This window comes from Solea senegalensis, linkage group LG17 (assembly GCF_019176455.1).
Source record: "Solea senegalensis isolate Sse05_10M linkage group LG17, IFAPA_SoseM_1, whole genome shotgun sequence".
Lineage (NCBI taxonomy): Eukaryota > Metazoa > Chordata > Actinopteri > Pleuronectiformes > Soleidae > Solea > Solea senegalensis.
This window is the reverse complement of record NC_058037.1, coordinates 12,008,458-12,027,867: the sequence shown is the minus strand read 5'-3', so window position 1 is coordinate 12,027,867 and position 19,410 is coordinate 12,008,458. Positions and strand designations below refer to the sequence as shown.

At 41.7% G+C, this 19,410-nt stretch overlaps 1 protein-coding gene across 1 annotated transcript in view; it reads left to right on the top strand.

Moving 5' to 3' along the window:
* adgb (androglobin) overlaps nucleotides 1–8,782 on the top strand; it is a 32,141-nt gene extending 23,359 nt beyond the window's left edge. Inside the window, 7 exon segments of the mRNA XM_044049289.1 lie at nucleotides 1,914–2,047; nucleotides 2,837–2,992; nucleotides 3,143–3,212; nucleotides 3,291–3,387; nucleotides 6,118–6,301; nucleotides 6,446–6,569; nucleotides 6,572–8,782. Of these exon segments, the coding sequence (XP_043905224.1) occupies nucleotides 1,914–2,047; nucleotides 2,837–2,992; nucleotides 3,143–3,212; nucleotides 3,291–3,387; nucleotides 6,118–6,301; nucleotides 6,446–6,569; nucleotides 6,572–6,648 (842 nt within the window). The 3' untranslated portion in view covers nucleotides 6,649–8,782.
* Nucleotides 8,783–19,410: the final 10,628 nt, after the last annotated feature.

Below are 19,410 nucleotides of genomic sequence, written 5' to 3'. Positions count from 1 at the left end.
TCCAAATAGCCCTATAATCAGTCATTAAATAATTACATTTTTCATTCAAAGGTTTTCAGCTTTGGAGCATTTGGCTCTGAATTAACTGTCCAACATTCTCCTCATGTTTGTTTTTACGTTGCTTATTTTTGTCTTCAGTGTGAAATGTGGCGGATCTTTATTCAGCAATGTCAGGGGCCAAGGCAGATGCTGTTTGTTCTTTGCTTCCGCTAGTCAGGGGTCTGTAATCACAAGCCTAATGAAAGCTAAATGAATACAGCTGCTTTCACAGATCAGAGTGTGTGATTTGTTGTGCCCACTGGTCGTTGGCTGAGGCAGTAATCCTGTCCTCTGCCACCAACTCTGCTCCTCTGCCTTCAATCGTGCTGCACAAATGAGATCAATTGGAAAATCAGCGGCTTAAAAATGTGCCAAAGCTCCTTTACAAAAAAAATATGGACAAAAATGTGGACAAAGGTGCTGCATGGGTAACAATCTGCATGACTGTCTGAGGTGAAAGGCCAGCTCACTGTCACTGAAATCTCTTCTCTCTGTTGCCACTGACGGTAGTCTGCATATTTACCAGTTTACATGGCATGAAATCTGCAGATAATGAGGATGTTGATGGGTGTGTTTGTCAGTGTGTGTGCTTATTTGTGTATGAGTGAGAGTGTGTATCTGTGTGTTTGTGGCAAGTATTTCTGAATTAAGAAGCTAGATATTGTAATATTGCATTTTGACTACATAATAAGAGACCTTCTAATGTTTGTTACAGCAAAGGTCATGCATAATGCTTAGTTATGCTGTGTGTTTGCGTGTGTTCTCACTTGCATGCGTTTCCAGTTCATAGATACAGTACATGTTGTGGTTTTGTGCAAACATATGCTCTGGTTTGTCCGTGACTGTATGTACGACCCAGTGTCCACATGTGTCTTTGGTGGTTTTCCGATGAGCTTGGGAAAGTGGGTCAATGGGAAGTCAAATGAAGTTGGCTCTTGCTCCCCAGTGCCCTGGGAAATATCTCAGCAGGAAAGTGAATTAATTTCACCCAGTTTAACTCTCTGTCTCAGTGGTGAGGCCGCCTCCTTGATCATGCTCCCTACATGCTACATGGATGCACACAATCACTACATGCAATGCTCTGAAACCAGCAGTAGCGGTGTACATGCACAGTTGTCTAAGTAGTTTTCATTCCCCATACACTTTACCCATAATAAAAACACAATGTTAGTATCCAAACGGTGTTTAATGGAATTCAGAGAGCGGTATCTTTTTTTTGCCATTGTCATTTTCCACGATGCTTATCAGCTTAAAAGTAACACAACACGCATTGATATTTAGATCCCGCTTAAAACACTGAATTTCTGTAAAGATTCAGATAAGATGTGCGTGGACCAAAGAAGGACAGGGTTTCAGCTTATTATGCATCTCTGTGTCAGGGAGGAGAGACCCAGTGTGCTTCATCTGAGCTGTTATTATTATTTCCAGCTACAAAGTGCAACAGTGCCATCTAGCACACAAGCAGTCACACAGCACACTCGTGCTCCACCTGAGTTTTACCTATGTCGAGAACAGATTACACGGCTGACTGAGGCTCACTCTGAAGGTGGATGTGCACCAATGAATGTGATGTGAATTGACTAAGGAGGTGTTTATGTCTTTCACACTATAATTAAACGTAACAACTGACAACAGACGATTTTACACAAATACAAAAAGCTATATTTTCACACTAAATGCCACTTCCAGATGTTAATGGTATCATTCTTGTAAATACAGTACAGAGTACTAAAGGTCTCCTTTTTTTAATGGAATAATGATCATAATCTTATGCTTCTCACATCTCATGTTTAGTATCATAATACCAGTAGTTATCAGATATGTATACGACGTATTTTTGTAGATGATGAAGATTTTGGTTTGCAAAAAACTAGTGCACAAGTTGGAGGATTCGAAGCCATCATCCACTGCTGGTCCACCCAAAAGCAACCGCAAAGGTGAAGGTGACAAGGACAAGGAGAAGGAGAAACCAGCTGCAGTGTCCAAATCTGGCTCCAGACAGGAAAAGGTAAAAACATCACCACAACCTTACTGTGACACACAACAAAAAGCATAATAATCGAGCGTTAGCTGTTTAATTAAACTTGCAGTGAAAATGACAAATAGTAATATTGACCTTTTCTTAGTAGAGGCTGTTGAGGCACTTCAGTGGAGCACATTGTAACTCCTCTTCACAAATTCCCTTCTAAACCCAAATAAGGACATTGACATCAGTTGTATAATTTGGTGGGTCAGCATTTACATATCCAATTTAGTCTGCTGTCGTTTGACGTGAACAGAATCCCTGACTTGATAATAAGAGACACTTATCAAACAATATAATGTGTTTTCTATGATCGTCGGGGTCATGGTGTTGGTTTAGTATCTGGAAGCGCAGGTTTTTGACACATGGCTGATCCGTGTAGTAAGTGCCCTTTTACTGTGCTAATGCACTAGACATGAAAGTGAACCCACACTGTTGAGTGCAATGAAATTTGAAGTGCAGGGTTCCAGGCACCTTCAATAAATTTCCATTTTGAATATTTTTTCATCATTTTTTCAACTACCATGGTTGAAGTTAGAGGACATGGTGATATCTGAATAAAACAAACCGACCACTTATTTTATAAGAAGGGCAACACAGCTGAACGGGACATATAATGTAATCCTGAGTGACTGAACCAGACTATCTGAACTGCACCTTGAAAGAGACAGACTCATATTATAATGTGGTGAAGTGACCTTCAGCTGGCACGTTGGTGTTTGTAAACATGTGCATTATGTATTTTGTGAGTTCTCTATTTATATGTATGTGCAGAGCCTTGACCTGACTAAGCCACACTGGACGCTGCGTGTGGTCAGTGACAAGAGTAAAGCGGAGAGCATCGAGGTGAAGAAGGACAGGGAGAGAGTGGAGGAGATTATATCCATTAAAAATGCTTGGGAAATCGCTGAGCCAGGTCGCAGTGCCAAGGTAACATCTTTTTTTAACATCTTTACCTTTATATTCTATCTCCTGTCAAAATGTGAAGTCTGATTTAGATGTGTTTTTAGCCCAGAAATCTTAAGTTTTCTTTGATATACATTAGGCCCCGTTTCTCTTCTTTTTCCTCCACATTTTTAGGCTCTACAGTCTCGTCTTCAGTTTCTTAACCAAATCCAACAACAAGGAAGTGCAGAAACCAGCGAACAAGGTACTAAGCTCACTCTGAACCCACTGAATGTCACATGCACCACGATGATGAGCATTTTAATAATTGGTCTCTTAACAGCTGCGTCCACATCTGGTCCTGACACGTCTACATCCAATCAGAAACTGACTGATCACGCCCCCATCTTTCTAAACATGGACTTCACACACTTGATCAGGTGCTTTACTTCTTTCTTAGCCTCTTTCTTATCTTCCTCTGTTCTCTTTTTCAGTCTTTACCTCGGGAATCATAATAAATACAATTCACATGCATCACAAGTTACGTGGCCTTATAATTGTACACTACTGAATTCTCACATTCAGTATGTTGCACCTCTGTGGCTGTATATGCATTCCTCTGTAACAGACACTGGCTCATCCTGTTCCAGGAGACAATTTGTTACTGTGCCGAGAGGGCATAGAAAGATAATGATACATAAACAGCTGAGATGGACTCATCATCATGTTTTTTTTCTTAGGGGCAATGTCTCCCCCCCCCTCCCCCTTATTGAAGGCCAGTGGGTTATATGCAGTGTGCGGTCCAGTTGCCTAACGTACAGTAGTTGTTGAATCACGCCGCTCTTCTAACTTTTGAGTCTGAAATAAGCCTTAGCTGAAAGACCCCAATGCACTTCACTCTGGCGTTTCTTGTGCCCCAGTACATGTGTGTACATGTTTCTATGTTGGTGGACATACCAGCACCCCCTAACCCCATCAGTAGATTGGTTCATGCACTATGTGCAATGGATAGTGCTGGAGATTTCATGCATTAGTGACATTTGCTCCCATTGGCGCTGTGAACAGCAGTATTACAAACACTTTACACTCCCTGCCCTGAATGGACAATAACTTCCAAGGATAGTGACGTACTTTATGTAATTTATAGACATAATAGTATAGCGCTGGTCAAAAGTCATAGACCATCATTAGATTTGTTGTTGTAGCAATGCTATAATGACCATACAGTGTACTTATTATCATCTTATTAGAACGTATCCGGAAAATGCAGGAAATGTGTATGCAGTGGTAGGATAACAAATTTTAAGAAAAAAACAAACAGCTTCTACAGACTTAAGTGTCAAGTATTTAGTTACACTTGAACAACAACCTGACCCCCGGCTCTCTTAAACCTGTAGTGGAATCCTAATTAATGTTACTGGTAAAAAGCTGTGTTTGACCTACTATTTAATGTCGACAATAATCTGCTGTGAAAAAGCTCAGGTTTATTAGAAGACGTGTTTGAGCGTTACATACACATGGGTCAAACTCATTAACAGTTTACTAATCTATAAAACCCACTCTCAATCCAAATGTCAATGAGACTTTTGCACTGTGCTGTATTATGTAAATTGGCGCAATGTTGTGAAAAGCATTCAAAAAATAAAGTCAAAATATGATAATATTATGACTAATTATTTTATGGGAAGCTTAAATGATGGTAATACCATTTTATCTTTATATTTAAACTATATAATAATCTTAATTTTGCATATAATCCCCAAGTAATAGCTCGGCAATGGCTATGGAAAATATGTGTGAGAAATATCTGCTTATTATCACTTCTTGCTCATGTATTCACAGGTTATAAGTCATATTTTATTATAAACTGAAACTTTCACATTTAAAATAAAACTGTTGCCATTGTTGTCTTAGGTTACTCTGTTTGGATGTTGTGCTTCATGGCCGACTGTCACAGCCAACTGCTTTGAATTATATCTGTCCCTTTGTAGAAGTGGACCCCATTTAGAAATGTCACTCAGAGCAGTAAGAGTTCGACAGACCGTCAAAAGAATATTCATCAAATTCTTGACTATGATGGAGTCAAAAGCACCCTACTGTGTGCCAGCGTTGGACTTTAGTCGCTGTGTGTTTGAAAGGGAAGAGTCTCCCAGTCCCCTCCCTCCGTCCTCTCCCTCTCCATGATAAATGAGGTGATATGTGGGTCTGTTAATTAGAGATCTATTCCGGGACCTCAATGAGCTTGTCGCTTCAATGAGATGTGCTCCTCTCCCCGTCACCTCTTCATCCTCTCCTTCTGTGCAGTTTCTCGTGTGTTTTCATGCCGCGGCGTATGCGTCCGTGTCCTGCTGCTAATGGCTGCCTGTGCTGTGACCTGCTATTCAAGCAGAGAGAGCGAGAGAGGGGCAGTGCTATTCTGAGTGTGATTAGTCTGTAAAACACCTCTGACAAAGGCACATTATAGGTTCACAGTCGTGCACAATCACACACCCGGAGTCATGCGTTTGCACACACATGGCTACACGTGGTGATAAAGTTTGAACATGACAGTGTTGATTACCCAGATGTACTCTCTTCGTCACCTCTCCTGTCCTCCCCTCTTCATTAAGGTCAGCTCACAGGAAATACAGAAATCTCTCACTTCCTTTGTGTGTGTGAGTTATTTCTGAAATGCACACGCACTGAGTGACTAAGTGCTGTTACAGTGTGTTGTTTCTGTCTCTCCCCCTATCTTTTGTGTGTCTTTGAATACAGACATGGACACAAATAAATGACATTTTAGTTGCACAATCTTAATGGGGAAATACCTGGGCACTGTGGGCATCGGCAAAACCAAATAGATTCCACAGATATCAATTTTAGATATACAACTTGGAATATGAGATAAGGCGTCGGACTGTGTGTCATTTCCTCTGCCTGTGTCTGTATTTATCTAGCACATTTCCATTTTTATTTGCTCTGCCTGTGTCAATATTGTCGGATGTCTCGGAGAATAGAGTGTAAAATCTGCAACCTGGTGGAACTTGATAAGGTGTAGAGGAGTTTGAGATAATTTCATTCTCAAAATATTCTTTCTTGTGTCGCATTTTCCCCCCAAAAAAGTAAACGGCATAAATAATGACATGCAGTATATAATCGACATTGTATCAAGTCCTTGTGTATGCTCATAGACGCCAAAAGGATGTGCCAGTGGTGATGGACTCACAGCTGGAGGAGATCCGGCAAAGGGAGCGCTTAGAAAAGATCCAGAGCTACCGTTTGGTCGGAGACATTATACTGGAACAGCAGAAACAGCAGGAGCTCAACAGGAAGGAGCTCATGAGACAGCAGCTGGAGACATGGGAGGACATACAGGTCAGTCACAGAAGGGACAGAATTTTGTGGTTACTGGCATTGTTGTAAACAGTAATTGTGAGGAGCTTTTGACTGTCGCAGCGAAATGAAGTGCTTTTTAGTCGGGTGAACATGGTTCTGCAATGTCTTTCTCTTTGTCTTCAGGCAGCCCAACGGCAGCGCTATGAGACTCTGCTCGGCGCTTATGAGGCATTTTGCAGCCGCGAGATGGAAGCCGAGAAAAAAGAACAAGAGGAGGAACAAGCTCCGGGGGAGGCCCCGCATGCGGTTTGAGAAAAATCACCCCCACCTCTGCTGCCAGCCAGCAGAACAACAAATGTGCCAAGAGAGCTGGCAAGAAGCAATGATGGTCATTGGCACCAACTTTTCTGTCTCAGTTTTCCTCTCAACAAGTCTGCTTGAACACTGAAGAATCTTCCTTTAAACACAACAACATGGCTTGTAGTGGATGCAACATTTGACCAAAAAGATTATTTATGCACTTAATACAAACTCATATAACCTCTTTCACATTTATCTACACATAATGTCACCTACATAACACCTATTATATAAAACCAATTATGTAATTCCTTGCAAAACTTTTCAAATTGAATATATTCTAAATATCTATTTGAACGTCTTTGCGCCTAGAGTGTCAAGCTATCTTTCTTGCAGTGTACATAGCTTTGGCTTTGATGTCCACTGCACCTGAATACATTGTGCAAGTCTTTTGTTTTCTTGAAGGTCACTGTATTGACTGTGTGACCAAAGGCATGCTGGATGCAGCCAGCCTCCCACAAGCTGAGTGCTTCTGATTGATTGGTTGATTGATAGGAGCCCACAAGAGTCCATTTGTTCCAGATCCAAGAAGACAAGGTGATGTTTTTGAAAAATGCAACACAAGTAGGCGGCATATTTCAAGGCTGTAATGAATGCACCTCGGAGCAAATAGTTAGGCTTCTAATAGATGAGTTTTGTCCCTGATTAATTTGGTTTGGTAAAAATGAAATCACATCTTAGTATTTGATGTGCAAGTATTTGGTCTGTGAATCAGCTGAGGAATGGGAAGCTAAATTGGAAATGAAAGGGAAGATGGTGCCATCTAGTGGCTGTGGCGGTTAATAAATCCCCATTACCAAGCCTGCACTAGGTTGTTTTCAAGGTTGACAATAATGAATAGTTCAATTTTGTGCTGCTGCATGGAGAAAATTATCATCATGCTGTGCCTGTGTGTGTTTGCACGTTGTATTGTATGGATTTATCTGTGTGTGTGTGTGTGTGTGTGTGTGTGTGTGTTTATACAAGATAGCAGGATGAAAACGATTATTTGTGCCTTCTTTTATGTATGAGCATGTGCAAAGTCATCCTGCAGTAGTTTGCTCCAGCTTTAAAGGTCCTCTCCCCCTCATGCTGACAATTCCCTTATTAAAAATTCTTCTATGTAGTAAAAGACATCGGAGTCAAATTAGGAACAATCATGATTTGAACAAGATCTTCGTTTTGTAGACACAGGTAAGTTATCACACACTGCATGTGTGCACTGCTTTGTGTTTTGTGTTATGTGAACCGCATGCAGTGAGTCTGCTCAGTATGTCAGGCTTCATCTAGCCCAGCCACTATTTCTGCCCTTGTAGCAGCAAGACAGAGGTAATCCTGAAAGCCTTGTTCCTGGCACAAAACATTCCCTCCTGTCTCTGCACTGCTCCCTCTTGCCTAATTCAATCCTTGCTCCTTAAAACAAAAGCTATTATTTGTTGTTTTCTCTACGCCTAAAACCTCCATCCTCTTCCTCCACTTCTTCTTCCCTCCACTGAGGTATAGCGGAATGTATGTGATTTCATTCTGTTGTTATAAAAAATCACCCAAAATTCTAATTGGCAGTGTCGTGTGTGCACAGTGTATTCACAGAGAGGCTGTTTAATTGGCAGCTGTTTGCTGGTGCATTTGATGCAAATGTCTTGTGAGAGAAAGAAGAACTCCAGTGTAACCTTGAAGGCAAGCGACCAGTCACTGTGTGTGTGTGTGTGTGTGTGTGTGTGTATGCTCATTAAACATCCCATAGTGATGAGGAAAATATTTGATCTTAAATGGACCCACGTGGAGGGATGATGAAACCAAATGACACTCAACACGCAGTCCCCACATGGTGTTTTTTTTAATTCACTTTTCAATGTGGAGGTTAATCATTTAAGACTCCCTCAATCGATCGTTTACTGTTTTTATTTTGTGAATGATGGAGAGGCATGATAACTTACACGACCCCTATTTCATGGTAACGTCTCAGTCTATTATATAACACCTGTTACACTGCATCACTGTCTTTTCTGATCTTGGTCACCGTCGTTGTCCTTAGTTCATATTGTCTTCTATGTTAAGTTACTGGTATTAAGTGTCATGATCGGTCGAAGTGCAGCAATTTAACAGGATTAGGGCCAAATGAGCTGTGGAATAGTAATTCATTTATTTTACTTTTAATGACAATAAAAGAGTTCAATTGTACACAGAGTCTATTTGTTCCTAATCAGAATTAGTGTTAAATTTACTCTTTCAATGTAATTTACTGTGGATCAGCACCTCCATTACATACAAGTAATCAATCTTTGTTCTCTTGTCACTTTCGTTGACATCTATTTGGTGTAGTATTCTTTTTTTCAATTTGTAATTTTCAAGGAATAGTTCTTGCCTGAAACTAAATGAGAAGATTGATAACATCTGTGCTCTTTATATAAGCGAGCAGTGAAGATGAGGTTCATTTAGTTTAACATGATGCCTGAAGAAAGACAGAGGCAGAGACTCCAGGTGGTCACTGGCTCCTCCAGGTACGAGTGATTTTTGTGTTTAATGCACATATGTGACAGCAGAACTCTCTAATATACTGTAGCTACTGGTGAGAGCATTTTGCGTCTCACTCATGGACCCGGTGGTTTTCTTTCATGGAGTTATTTATTTATATTTTATCTATATATCGATAATGTGTGCAGTGCCCTTCAAATCTTCAAAAACTTTATTGTCAGAGGATTCTTTCTTTTAGCACACACATACAGCTTTAACTTCAGGGGACATTACATTGATTAACGTGTTCTTGAAAACTTACCTAAGCATAAATTGCCCAACCTCCTATGTTTTCCTAACCTTAAATCATATTATGACCTTTTTTAATGTAGTGATTCACATTATGGAGACTTGGTGTTTACCCCAGTGAGATGGACAAATCCCCATAATATAACTGTCTTACAGATTTAGACCTCCAAAACACGGCTAATACCTCGACCTCATACACCGACATATGCTTCCAGCTGGCAGCAGGTGGATACACAGGGTCTTTTGGCTTATTGGCTCGACATGTTTCAGTGTTGTACCATTGTTGCTCTCTCCCTCAGGGATGGAGCATCTCATAGGGTTTGTCATCACAGCCAGCTTTGCTGATAAAAGACACAAGTGTAAGACTTTGAAAAGTAAAATCCATGTAATGCCTCGGCTGAGGGTCGGCTCAGGAACAGAAATTGAAGTCTTAATGTTGACGGAAGGATAGTGCTGAAGGGGGGAAAAGGTGAAAGCTTACAGATTGACATGCAGGCTTTATTGCAGTAATCCAATCCCCCTCTAATTCTCTTATGAACGTGGACAAGTTTGTGCAGCTATTGGTCTCAAGACACTGCATTGACTTCTATTCATTCGGACCACCTTACCTGAACCAGAAATGAGGTTCAGCTGGTCCTGACAAGGTCAGTGTCTATGCCAGAAAGGGTCCTGAAGAGGTAGTGAATGCGAGTACTCGCACTCACACTCTGCAGGCTGGACAGAGACAGAAATGCTGACCTTGTTGCAGCTTCATTCTTTTTTACGCAACCATTTGTCTCCCTCGCGTCTTTGGCTTTGACCTCCCTTTCTCTTTTCACTCTTTCACCCCTCTTTGGCTCACTCTCTGGCAAACAACATTATCAGTGGGGGTTGCGGGGAGGCGGAGTGGGCAGTGTCAGATTTGTAGGTGCAGTGGGAATAAAATGGTACCTGTCATCAGTTTTCAGTGACAAGAGACCCCGTGCATGATAAATCCTATGTAAGACTGTGTTCTGTTGTACAGATAAGCTTTCTAATTGTATCGTCCTCATTTTCCCAGTGGTGTTCACTTATCAATGTCCGCGTGATCCTCCCTCGACTATTAGTTTGATACTTTGCAAAGGTTTGTCTATTTCTATGTGAAGGTCAGACCAAGGCAATATTTAAGCAGAGCTGAGGAGCAGCACATAAGTGGGGGATGTGGATGACCTGTCTGTGGTCCCGCCTTGTGTACTGTATAGTCAAAGATGTGACAAGAGGGACAGACAAGTTGCTATTCAAAGCACGTCTGGGTCTGACAGCTGTCCTTCATTCGGCTTTATCTGCAGAGGAATCGCGTACGGATGTGTCCACAAACACGGATCAAAGTTTGTTTCTACATCGGGCTGCCTTCAGGGATGTTTTAGTAAGAAATCCACTGACAGTTAGACAAACAACTACTGATAAAAGGGATACTCTACTCTAAGGGCTGCTGGTGTGAGTTGAAAACTGCATGTTCTTGAGAGTTTGAAGTGAATTCATGTTGCCACATTGTATCCAGATCCAAAGTTTATATTTGAAGTTAGTGGATGCTTGTTTGGTAGTGGTTAGCGCTCTTGCCTTTGCAGCAAGAAGGCCCAGGTTGGATCAAGGGTCTTTCTACATGCTGTTTGCATGTTCTCCCTGTTTGTGTGTGGGTTTTCTCCGGGTTCTCTGGCTTCAGTATGGGGATTAGATAAATTGACCATAGGTGTGATTTTGAGAGGCTTTGGTCTGACCATCTGTCCAGGGTGTACCCCGCCAATCGCCCTATGTCAGTTGAGATTGCCCCCCAAGACCCTCATGTGGAAGATAAAGTGGTAGAAAATGGATGGATGGTCTTTCAATTGTGCTTCAGATGCGGGTCTTCATTTGAATACAAAGAGTTTAATGTATTCCAGATTTTTTTTGGTGCTCAGGCACATTTTTCTTTAAAGCTCTGCCTCAGCTGATATGAAGATGGAAGGTAATCTTACAGATGGATGACTGAGTGAGAGGATACAGACAGTTTCCTTAAATAGCACCCGCTTTTGACTTGAATCTCAATCCTGTTGCCTCGTGTTGGTGTTTGATTCCATTAATTCAGTGATGCAGACTGGGTTCACACAGCAGAGCTGGGGGTGGTGTCAAGTTGCCAATAAAACAGGAGTCTAACTTTCATCCCACTTTATTGAATTGGGCAATAGCCGCTGCCAAACACGGGGGATAATTGTGCGGCTTAATTTACGATCAGAGGCCGGCTCACCATCGCACCGGCGTAGCCCTCTGAGAAAAGGAATTTATTGTCAGTATCCGGTTTCACTTCTTATGAGCTGGATTTCACTGCTTGAGTTGTTCCTTTTTTATTTGAACACATGGGGCCTTTCCTCCTCTCAAGTGTGCATTGAGGGTGACTCTCAGTGTTTTTGTGTGTCCACACAGCAGTTCAGCGACACAGACATGGTCCTGGTGAGGTGCTGAATGGATAAGGAGCAAATTGATCAGAGCTGAACCGACAGAGGGCGGTCATTGATAAACTGTGTCTTGTGGCTCCGCATTGATTGTTGCTATCTTAGATAATGGTACAGGAAAGGTCTGTTCACACACACAAACACGTATATGTATATACATATATATATATATATATATATATATATATATATATATATATATATATATATATATATATATATATATATATATATATATATACATACATATATATCATTGTTTTGAATGTAACTACATTTTGCTTTTTTCATACATAAGTTAAATGCAAGAACTGAGTATTTAAACAATAGCAAATGAAATAGTATCTCCTTATATGAACTTGTTAATAATGACCATATAAACCTTGTTTGTTGTCTTTGTTTGTTTAAATCATCAATAGGTGGGCCAACCGATTCTGTGTCTTTCACTCTATAGTACAATTTGATCTTTTAGGAATCTTCACTTTTCCTGAATCCCTTCACACATACATGTAGAATTAGTTGTATTTGCACACACACACACCAATTAGTGATAGTGAATTTGACTCACCAGTAGTGACCACACAAACACCCTTGACCTGTCCTGGCATTTGAACCGGCGACCCTCTGGTTACAATCCCAATTCGCTTCCTCTTAACCATGGACTGCCCAGAAGTAGCCTTTCATTGAGTGTATTTGATTTCCCTTGGTTCCCTCAGAGGACCTGGACTGTCAGTCTTGATTCATCCAGTCAGTGACACTGAAATGAAGATAAAGTGTTATTCGCCTCTCTCCGTTTCCCCCGCTCTCAGGTGACTGGTTGACGTGCACTTCATGTTTGTCGCTGTAGCTTCCTTCAGAGAATCTGTTTGCCCTGAGGTCCTGTGTCACAGCCGTGGTGGTATTGGAAATGTCCTTTCATTCAACTGTCGGAGCCGTCTGTGTGTATTTGTGTTTGTGGATGCTCAGTCTATCGCCGTGGCTGATTATTGGAGATAATACAAGCTCATTTCATCCTGAGTGGAGACAGGTTATCTCTGTGTCAAATCCATCCCTGGGTTTTTGGGTTTTTTTTACGGGACGTATAACCTTGTGACCTTGAAATCTCGGCGGAGCTGCATGTTCTGTTTCAGTCTTTTAAAAAAATGATGCTGGGATTGTAAAGTCGGGCTCAAGCCTTTTGATTAGTGAGCTCTATGGACACGATGACGGTTTTATGGTGTTTTCCATTTCTCCATGCCCCCACCTCCTGATCTCTTTTATTCTCCCATTCATATTTATAGGCCTCGATGTAACCATAAGGGCTGTTGGTGGGCGGACGGACATTTTACGGATGTGTCCACGAGCCTTTTTACCTTCCCATGCGAAACATGTGTGTTTGCGTGGGGCATGTTTGACATTGAAAGCATCCTCCAATTAAACCAGACAGAGACAATCTCGTGTTCCCTTAAGGACAGCAGCTCATTAACTTGCAATCCCTCTGGTGTGTGTGTGTGTGTGTAATATTAAGCATGTAAAGATACTGTACGTCCTTCCACTTGTTAGCTACTGTTACCCTGCATATGCATTACTTGTTGTATAAGGGCATCGCAGTCGAACACTGCAGGGACTCTCTGGGTCGTAAAGCTTAAAATCAGGTGTGTTGTGATTCATTTGATTAACTGTAGCTGTCAGTGAGGGTGGAAGGTCGTTGTCCTCTAGCGTTTCTGCATGACAAGCAGACACCCTGGATCTTTGTGTCCCGGCGGTTGTCCCCTTGTCCCCCTGGGTTTTGTCCCTTTCTCTGCACACTGTTTTCTTCTATAAGGGTTGCACAGGATTGACGATTAAGGGACTTTATGTAAAGTAAGCCGCCTTTGGAGTTTAGCGCGGTCACTGCAGTCCTTGCAGAACGTGGGTGTTTCAAGCCTGTTTTATTTGCTTAATTTTCAGTGTGTGTCAGCAACGGGCAGAGATTGGAAGTGAAAGAGTGTCTGCGGGGAGCAGGACACGCATGATGAAAGGAGACAAGGCAACAACAATAGGCTGTAAATACGCTCTATTTGTCAAGTATCCGCCAACAACATGTATGAGAGACAGAGCATTAGCTAACCTTGGCTGAAGTTGTCTGTTTTGCCTCCTTGTATGGGAGAACATATCCACTGCACACCCTCATTTTGCTTCTCTTCTGGTCTACATTTTCAAGAGAAGTAGTGAAGCTTTTTTGGGTTTGGAAACATTTGGCATTTCCAACCCATAGCTGCAGCCCACTGTGTTGTTTTCCACCACAAGTATCTAAGCACTATGAGCTCTAAACGCCATGTGACTCTTTGTTTACACTGCAAACACTGAGGAATATATCAATATCATAGACATTGACAGGCTGAATACTGTATATCTGGCCATTGTAATGCTCCTGCGGTGCCTTTCACAAGTATGGAAACAGCTGAAATGCACATTATTCAAAAGTTGAAGTATTCTGACATCATCTGTCTGATAAACTTTCCCTCATCCTTCTCTAGAGACTGCTTAGACATCACAATAAAGCATGAAGAATAAACAAAATATGAAAGTTAGTTAGTGTTGGATTCTGTATCTGATTTAAAGTGATTACTGAACAAACTGAATCCATTACGTGAGGATTCTTATCGCTTCATCTTTTACACAACACCCGTTTCCATAAACTCATATGAATTCATATTATTTATTTAATGGCCTAATCTAATAAATTTTGTACAAGAGGTGAATCTGCGTGTAAATGGACATCACATGATGTGCATGTTGGTGCAGTGCTGCTTATGTAACTGTAAATTTGTTTATTCATTCACCGTGTACTGCTTTATCCTCCACATGAGGGTTTACACGCGGCTGCCAATCCCAGCTAACAAAGGGAGAACGGCAGGGTACATCCTGGACAGATCGCCAGTCCATGGCGGGGCCGACAACAATCATTCACTCACACTTTGTCTGTGTTTTCCCCTGCAGGTTTTTTGACATGTGGGAGGAAACCGAAGAACCCGGAAAAGGCCCGGACTGCTGCGAGGCAACAGCGCTAGCCACATGCTCCGCTGTGAGGACAATAATAAGGACACTCTTGCATAATCAGGGGACATCATATAATCCTGTACTGCAGTATCAGAGTAATAAGATTCACGTCGATGATGTATGCTACAGATGCATATTCATTATCTCGATGCAAACATCTGTGTAACATATGCAAATGTGCGTGCGTGTGTAGACAGGTGTGTTCACTTTCCTTTGCAGTCTGCTGTGCGGGAACACACTACTTCTCCCTCTGTTGTGTTTGTGTTTAAACTGTGCACTGATGTCGTTTGGACTCCGTGATCGGCTCAGCTTTGCCTAAAAGAGGCCTGTGCCGCTGCTGATGTATGCACGAGTCCTCTGAGTGACACGACACTAATACACTGTGTGATACAGTTAGCTGTCATGTTGTAGATGCTCCCGTCTCATCTGTCCTCACCTCTGACCCGGGATTAGCGTTGAATTAGCGCCCAGCTCATGACTGTGACAGCCTGTGGATCTGTGTGTGCTCCGTTTGTACACTTCCCGGGGGTTGTTGTGTTGTGTTGAATGACAATACAATGATAATGAAAGCTTTTACAGATGCAGGATGTTCTCTACTAATATTATTACTTCACACAGTTGAGCCCATGAATTAAGTTAGTGCTGCAGGACATATTTCAGCACATGCACACGTTTGGATGTGAAGTGACTCTCAATTTAAATGAGGTTGTGTCTCTGTAGGTTGTGCCAAAACCTGTTGCATATTCACTTTAATAATATTCAATAAAATGAGTAGGCAACCTGGCAGAATACTATGATTATACTCACTGTAAGTACAGTGAGCAGCAGGCTGTCATCTTGAAACTTCACAGTTGCAATTATTTTACTTTTCTCAAGGCTTAAAACACAGCTTGAAATCAATGTTCTGCTCTAGTTTCAGTGCTTGCATTTTTAAATACATTTAAAAAAACCAGATCATGATACAAAATATTAGGACTAGATATGGGTCAAGTGAATACACAATTCCAAAACATTAATTATTAATTAAACAAAGCGCAAAGAGTCATTGTCAGTATATTGTACAGTGCATGTATCCTAATAACATATGTCAATAAATCAAAATACACACACACATAGACAGTATATGCAAATCAAAAGTCCTATCAGATTACAAGCTGGCATATACAAGATTTTGATTATATATGGTAAAATCTTCAATTTTCCACCCCCCCAAATTCTTAATTGAGTATCAGAGCTTCCCTGAATAGTAAGTGTATGTTTCTCTAGAGTCAGACAGTGTGTTTCCCAAAGTCATCCATCTTGGACTGGCGATGGGATTGATGCCTCTGATTGACCTTCTTTGCACTTTGTCCTTTTCCCCAAAAAAAGGTGAACACGGCACTGTTTCAGTGGGAAGCCTTATCAAAGAACACAAACACAGCAGTCACACTCTAAACACAGCACACACTCACTCACACGCACACATACACACACACACAATGCGGGCGAGATGAATGGCCTTGCCCCGACACAATGGTGGTAAATTAAATCACTGATGTCAGACTGGCCAGAAGCCCCTCCCCTTCCACATCACTCTCACTCACACACACACACACATGCAAGAATCGACTAATAAGCATCTCTTTGTTTGTCGCTGTAATGTATTCTGGATCAGGCGATATCAGCGGTGGTTGGAAGGTGCATATGGTCAATTTCAGTTCATTATGCAAATCGGCGATGCATCTATTGTTCTTGAGCCTCGCTGGTATGATTACTGAATTAATAATTTGCTCCGTGGTCCCTCTTCACATCTTTTGTGCCCTTTTTTATTCAATAGCGCCGTCATTTCCTTGATGCCTTTTTTACATCAGCTGCATCTCGACCAAATAGGGACCTTACGTGGAAACAGATGTAATGCAATCAGTAGCGATGTTTAATATTTGCAGTTGTGGTGGACACAGAAATGCCCTTATTTAGACTCTTCCCTTGTGCTGTGTAGCACAGAGTTGGCATCAGGTGTTGTTAGCGAGAGTGCAAACAGCTATTATTTCCACCGCAGCAGCCCGGTCCCTGCTGCCAGCGGGCACCTGTCGAAGATGAGCATGTTAGCAAACGCCTCAGACAGGTGCCAACGTCAGTGTCACTCAAGCATGAGCGGCCTCAGCTGAGATTGTCAGAGCTGGAACTATCATCTGTGACCTTACAAGCATGCACAGCTGTACTGAGGCTCTGAATTCAACTCACTTAAGCTCTGAGGTGAAACACACAATGTTGTCTGAGTGGTGTCTGTGACAACGTGGCCATGTGAACCACAGCCTTTGTCATGCCAAGTATCTTAAGGGGGGATTGAGCTGAGGACGAACAGCCCGACTGAGAATGGTTGGCCTTACATCCAGCTCCAAGTACATTGATTAGATATTTACAGACCTGAAGTATGGCAGGAACTAGGGGTGGGAATCACAAGGTTCATCACAATACGATACGATACATGGTTCATGATACCAATAATATCACAATACAGCGATTCTGTGATTCAAGGTCATCATATACATCACAATATCTGTCTAACTGAAGAAAACCAAAGTGCAGGATTTCTCTATTTATTCACAACATAGAGAACAGAGGGCATTAAGTCTATGTACTGACCGTTGATGGAGCCTCTCTTAACATAGCTTTTCACCGTCATTATCTCACTGTGAACTCCCTCTTCCTCTACCAGGTATCTTCCCAAGTTTCCCTCATTCGTTTGAAGTAGTGACTTTATGTAAATATCGATATTTGCCCTGGCGTATCGATTATCATATTACACAAGGAAAGATGACCCAGTTCTAACGGGAACTACAGATTTGAGACATAGTGAACATACCTAATAATTAGAATAACTCCAACAAGACCAACCGACAATAATCTATGGCTGTGTCTCAGTTCAGGGTCTGCATGCTTTGTTGGCTGCAGCATCACAGTAGTTTACTTTTGGCTATGACAGGTGGCCCCTTCCTTGCCCAACATATCCCACATCCCAATTCATTGTGTTTTTTTTCAGATAAAAATGTAACCATAACAGGTTAAAACTGGACTCTGGATGGTTAGTTTGAGTTCAATAAGAAGGTCCATTGAAATAATCCATAGTTTGGCAGTTCTGCCTTTTTTTCAGTCAGGAAACATGAAGGGAAAAATTCAGCAGCAGCTGCTGCCTTTTTACCGTCTACTCATTCAAATCAAATGGTTAATGTTACTGAAACATGCGGCCATGTTGTTTGTAGTTGTTTAGCTTGCGGCACAGTGGCAGCTGGTCACACAATTTCAATAGATGCCACAAGCCAGACCATCCGATTTAACACTAACATAAATTCTAACACAGGACAGACTAACTATTTACACTTGCAATTACACCTACACTTGTTTACAGTTTGACTCCAGAGAAAACCCAAACGGTGTTTAAGATAAAGACCGTGTCTCTGACATCTGTCACCTGGTTTGCAGACACAGACACGGGAGCCTCTCTGACACACATCCCTCCTCGGTTGCTCTTCACAATGAAGTGTTACTCCTACATGAACACAGCTGTGCGGGGTTCTCCACATTAAAAGGGAAGGTATAAATTACAGGTAAACGGCGAGGCTCCTTCCAGCACAAGCAAGGAAAAAAAGCAGCATCTCCATGGATACGAACAGATGCATTTGCTTGCTCAGCTGTTGGGTTGTTTTATGGGCCGCTTCCCTGCAAAAGGAGCTGGAAGCATCGCCGTGTGCTATGATAGCTCTTTTTTTTTTCTTTTTTTTCTTTTCAAATATGGGTCAGGAGATTATGTCAAATATGAAGTCAGTTAATGGAAAGATTGATGATTTTCTTTTACCCTTTTTTACTTTAAAGGTCCAGTGTGACATCTAATGATGAGACCGCAACAAACAGCGGACTCCTCTATTTACCTGTCCCTTTCCAAAGCACATCAGGGAACTACGGTGGCATATATATGTATATACATATGGCCTTTCTGCATGGAGTTTGCATGTTCTCCCTGTGTGAGAGTTAGTGGTTGTTTGTCTCTGTATGTGTCCCTGTGATGGACTGGTGATCTGTCCAGGATGTGACCCCTGCGACCCTCCTCATGTGGAGGATAAAGCGGAAGAAGATGATTTAACCAGGTAAGGAAAGTCTCATTGAGATTAAAAGAAAATACAGAAAACCACCACCACAACACAAGCAAACAGGTCACTAATTACAATTAGAGCAGCTACATCCATCGAGAGAACGCCTGTCTCTGTCCTTTTAAAATTTAAATTCACCCAGCATGATCAGTTTTAGACATTTAGACACACAGGTCCTTTTGAAAGTGGATGACGGGGCGGCGTGTTCGTCACCTGACGAGGTTCTCCTAGATACAGGTGTTGTGGATTTGTTGTATGCATTCGGTTTGTGTGGCAAACCTCTGCTTCACAACACATCTGGTTCTGTTCTGTTCAAGATGGCAGCCTCTGTGAAGCAAGGTCCTTGCCTAACGTACTGTACATAGGACATTATAGGGTTATTCTTATGGTCTGAAAACTAACCCTAAAAAAAATAATTTATTTTTCAGGAAAGAAAGGAAAGAAAAAGCAC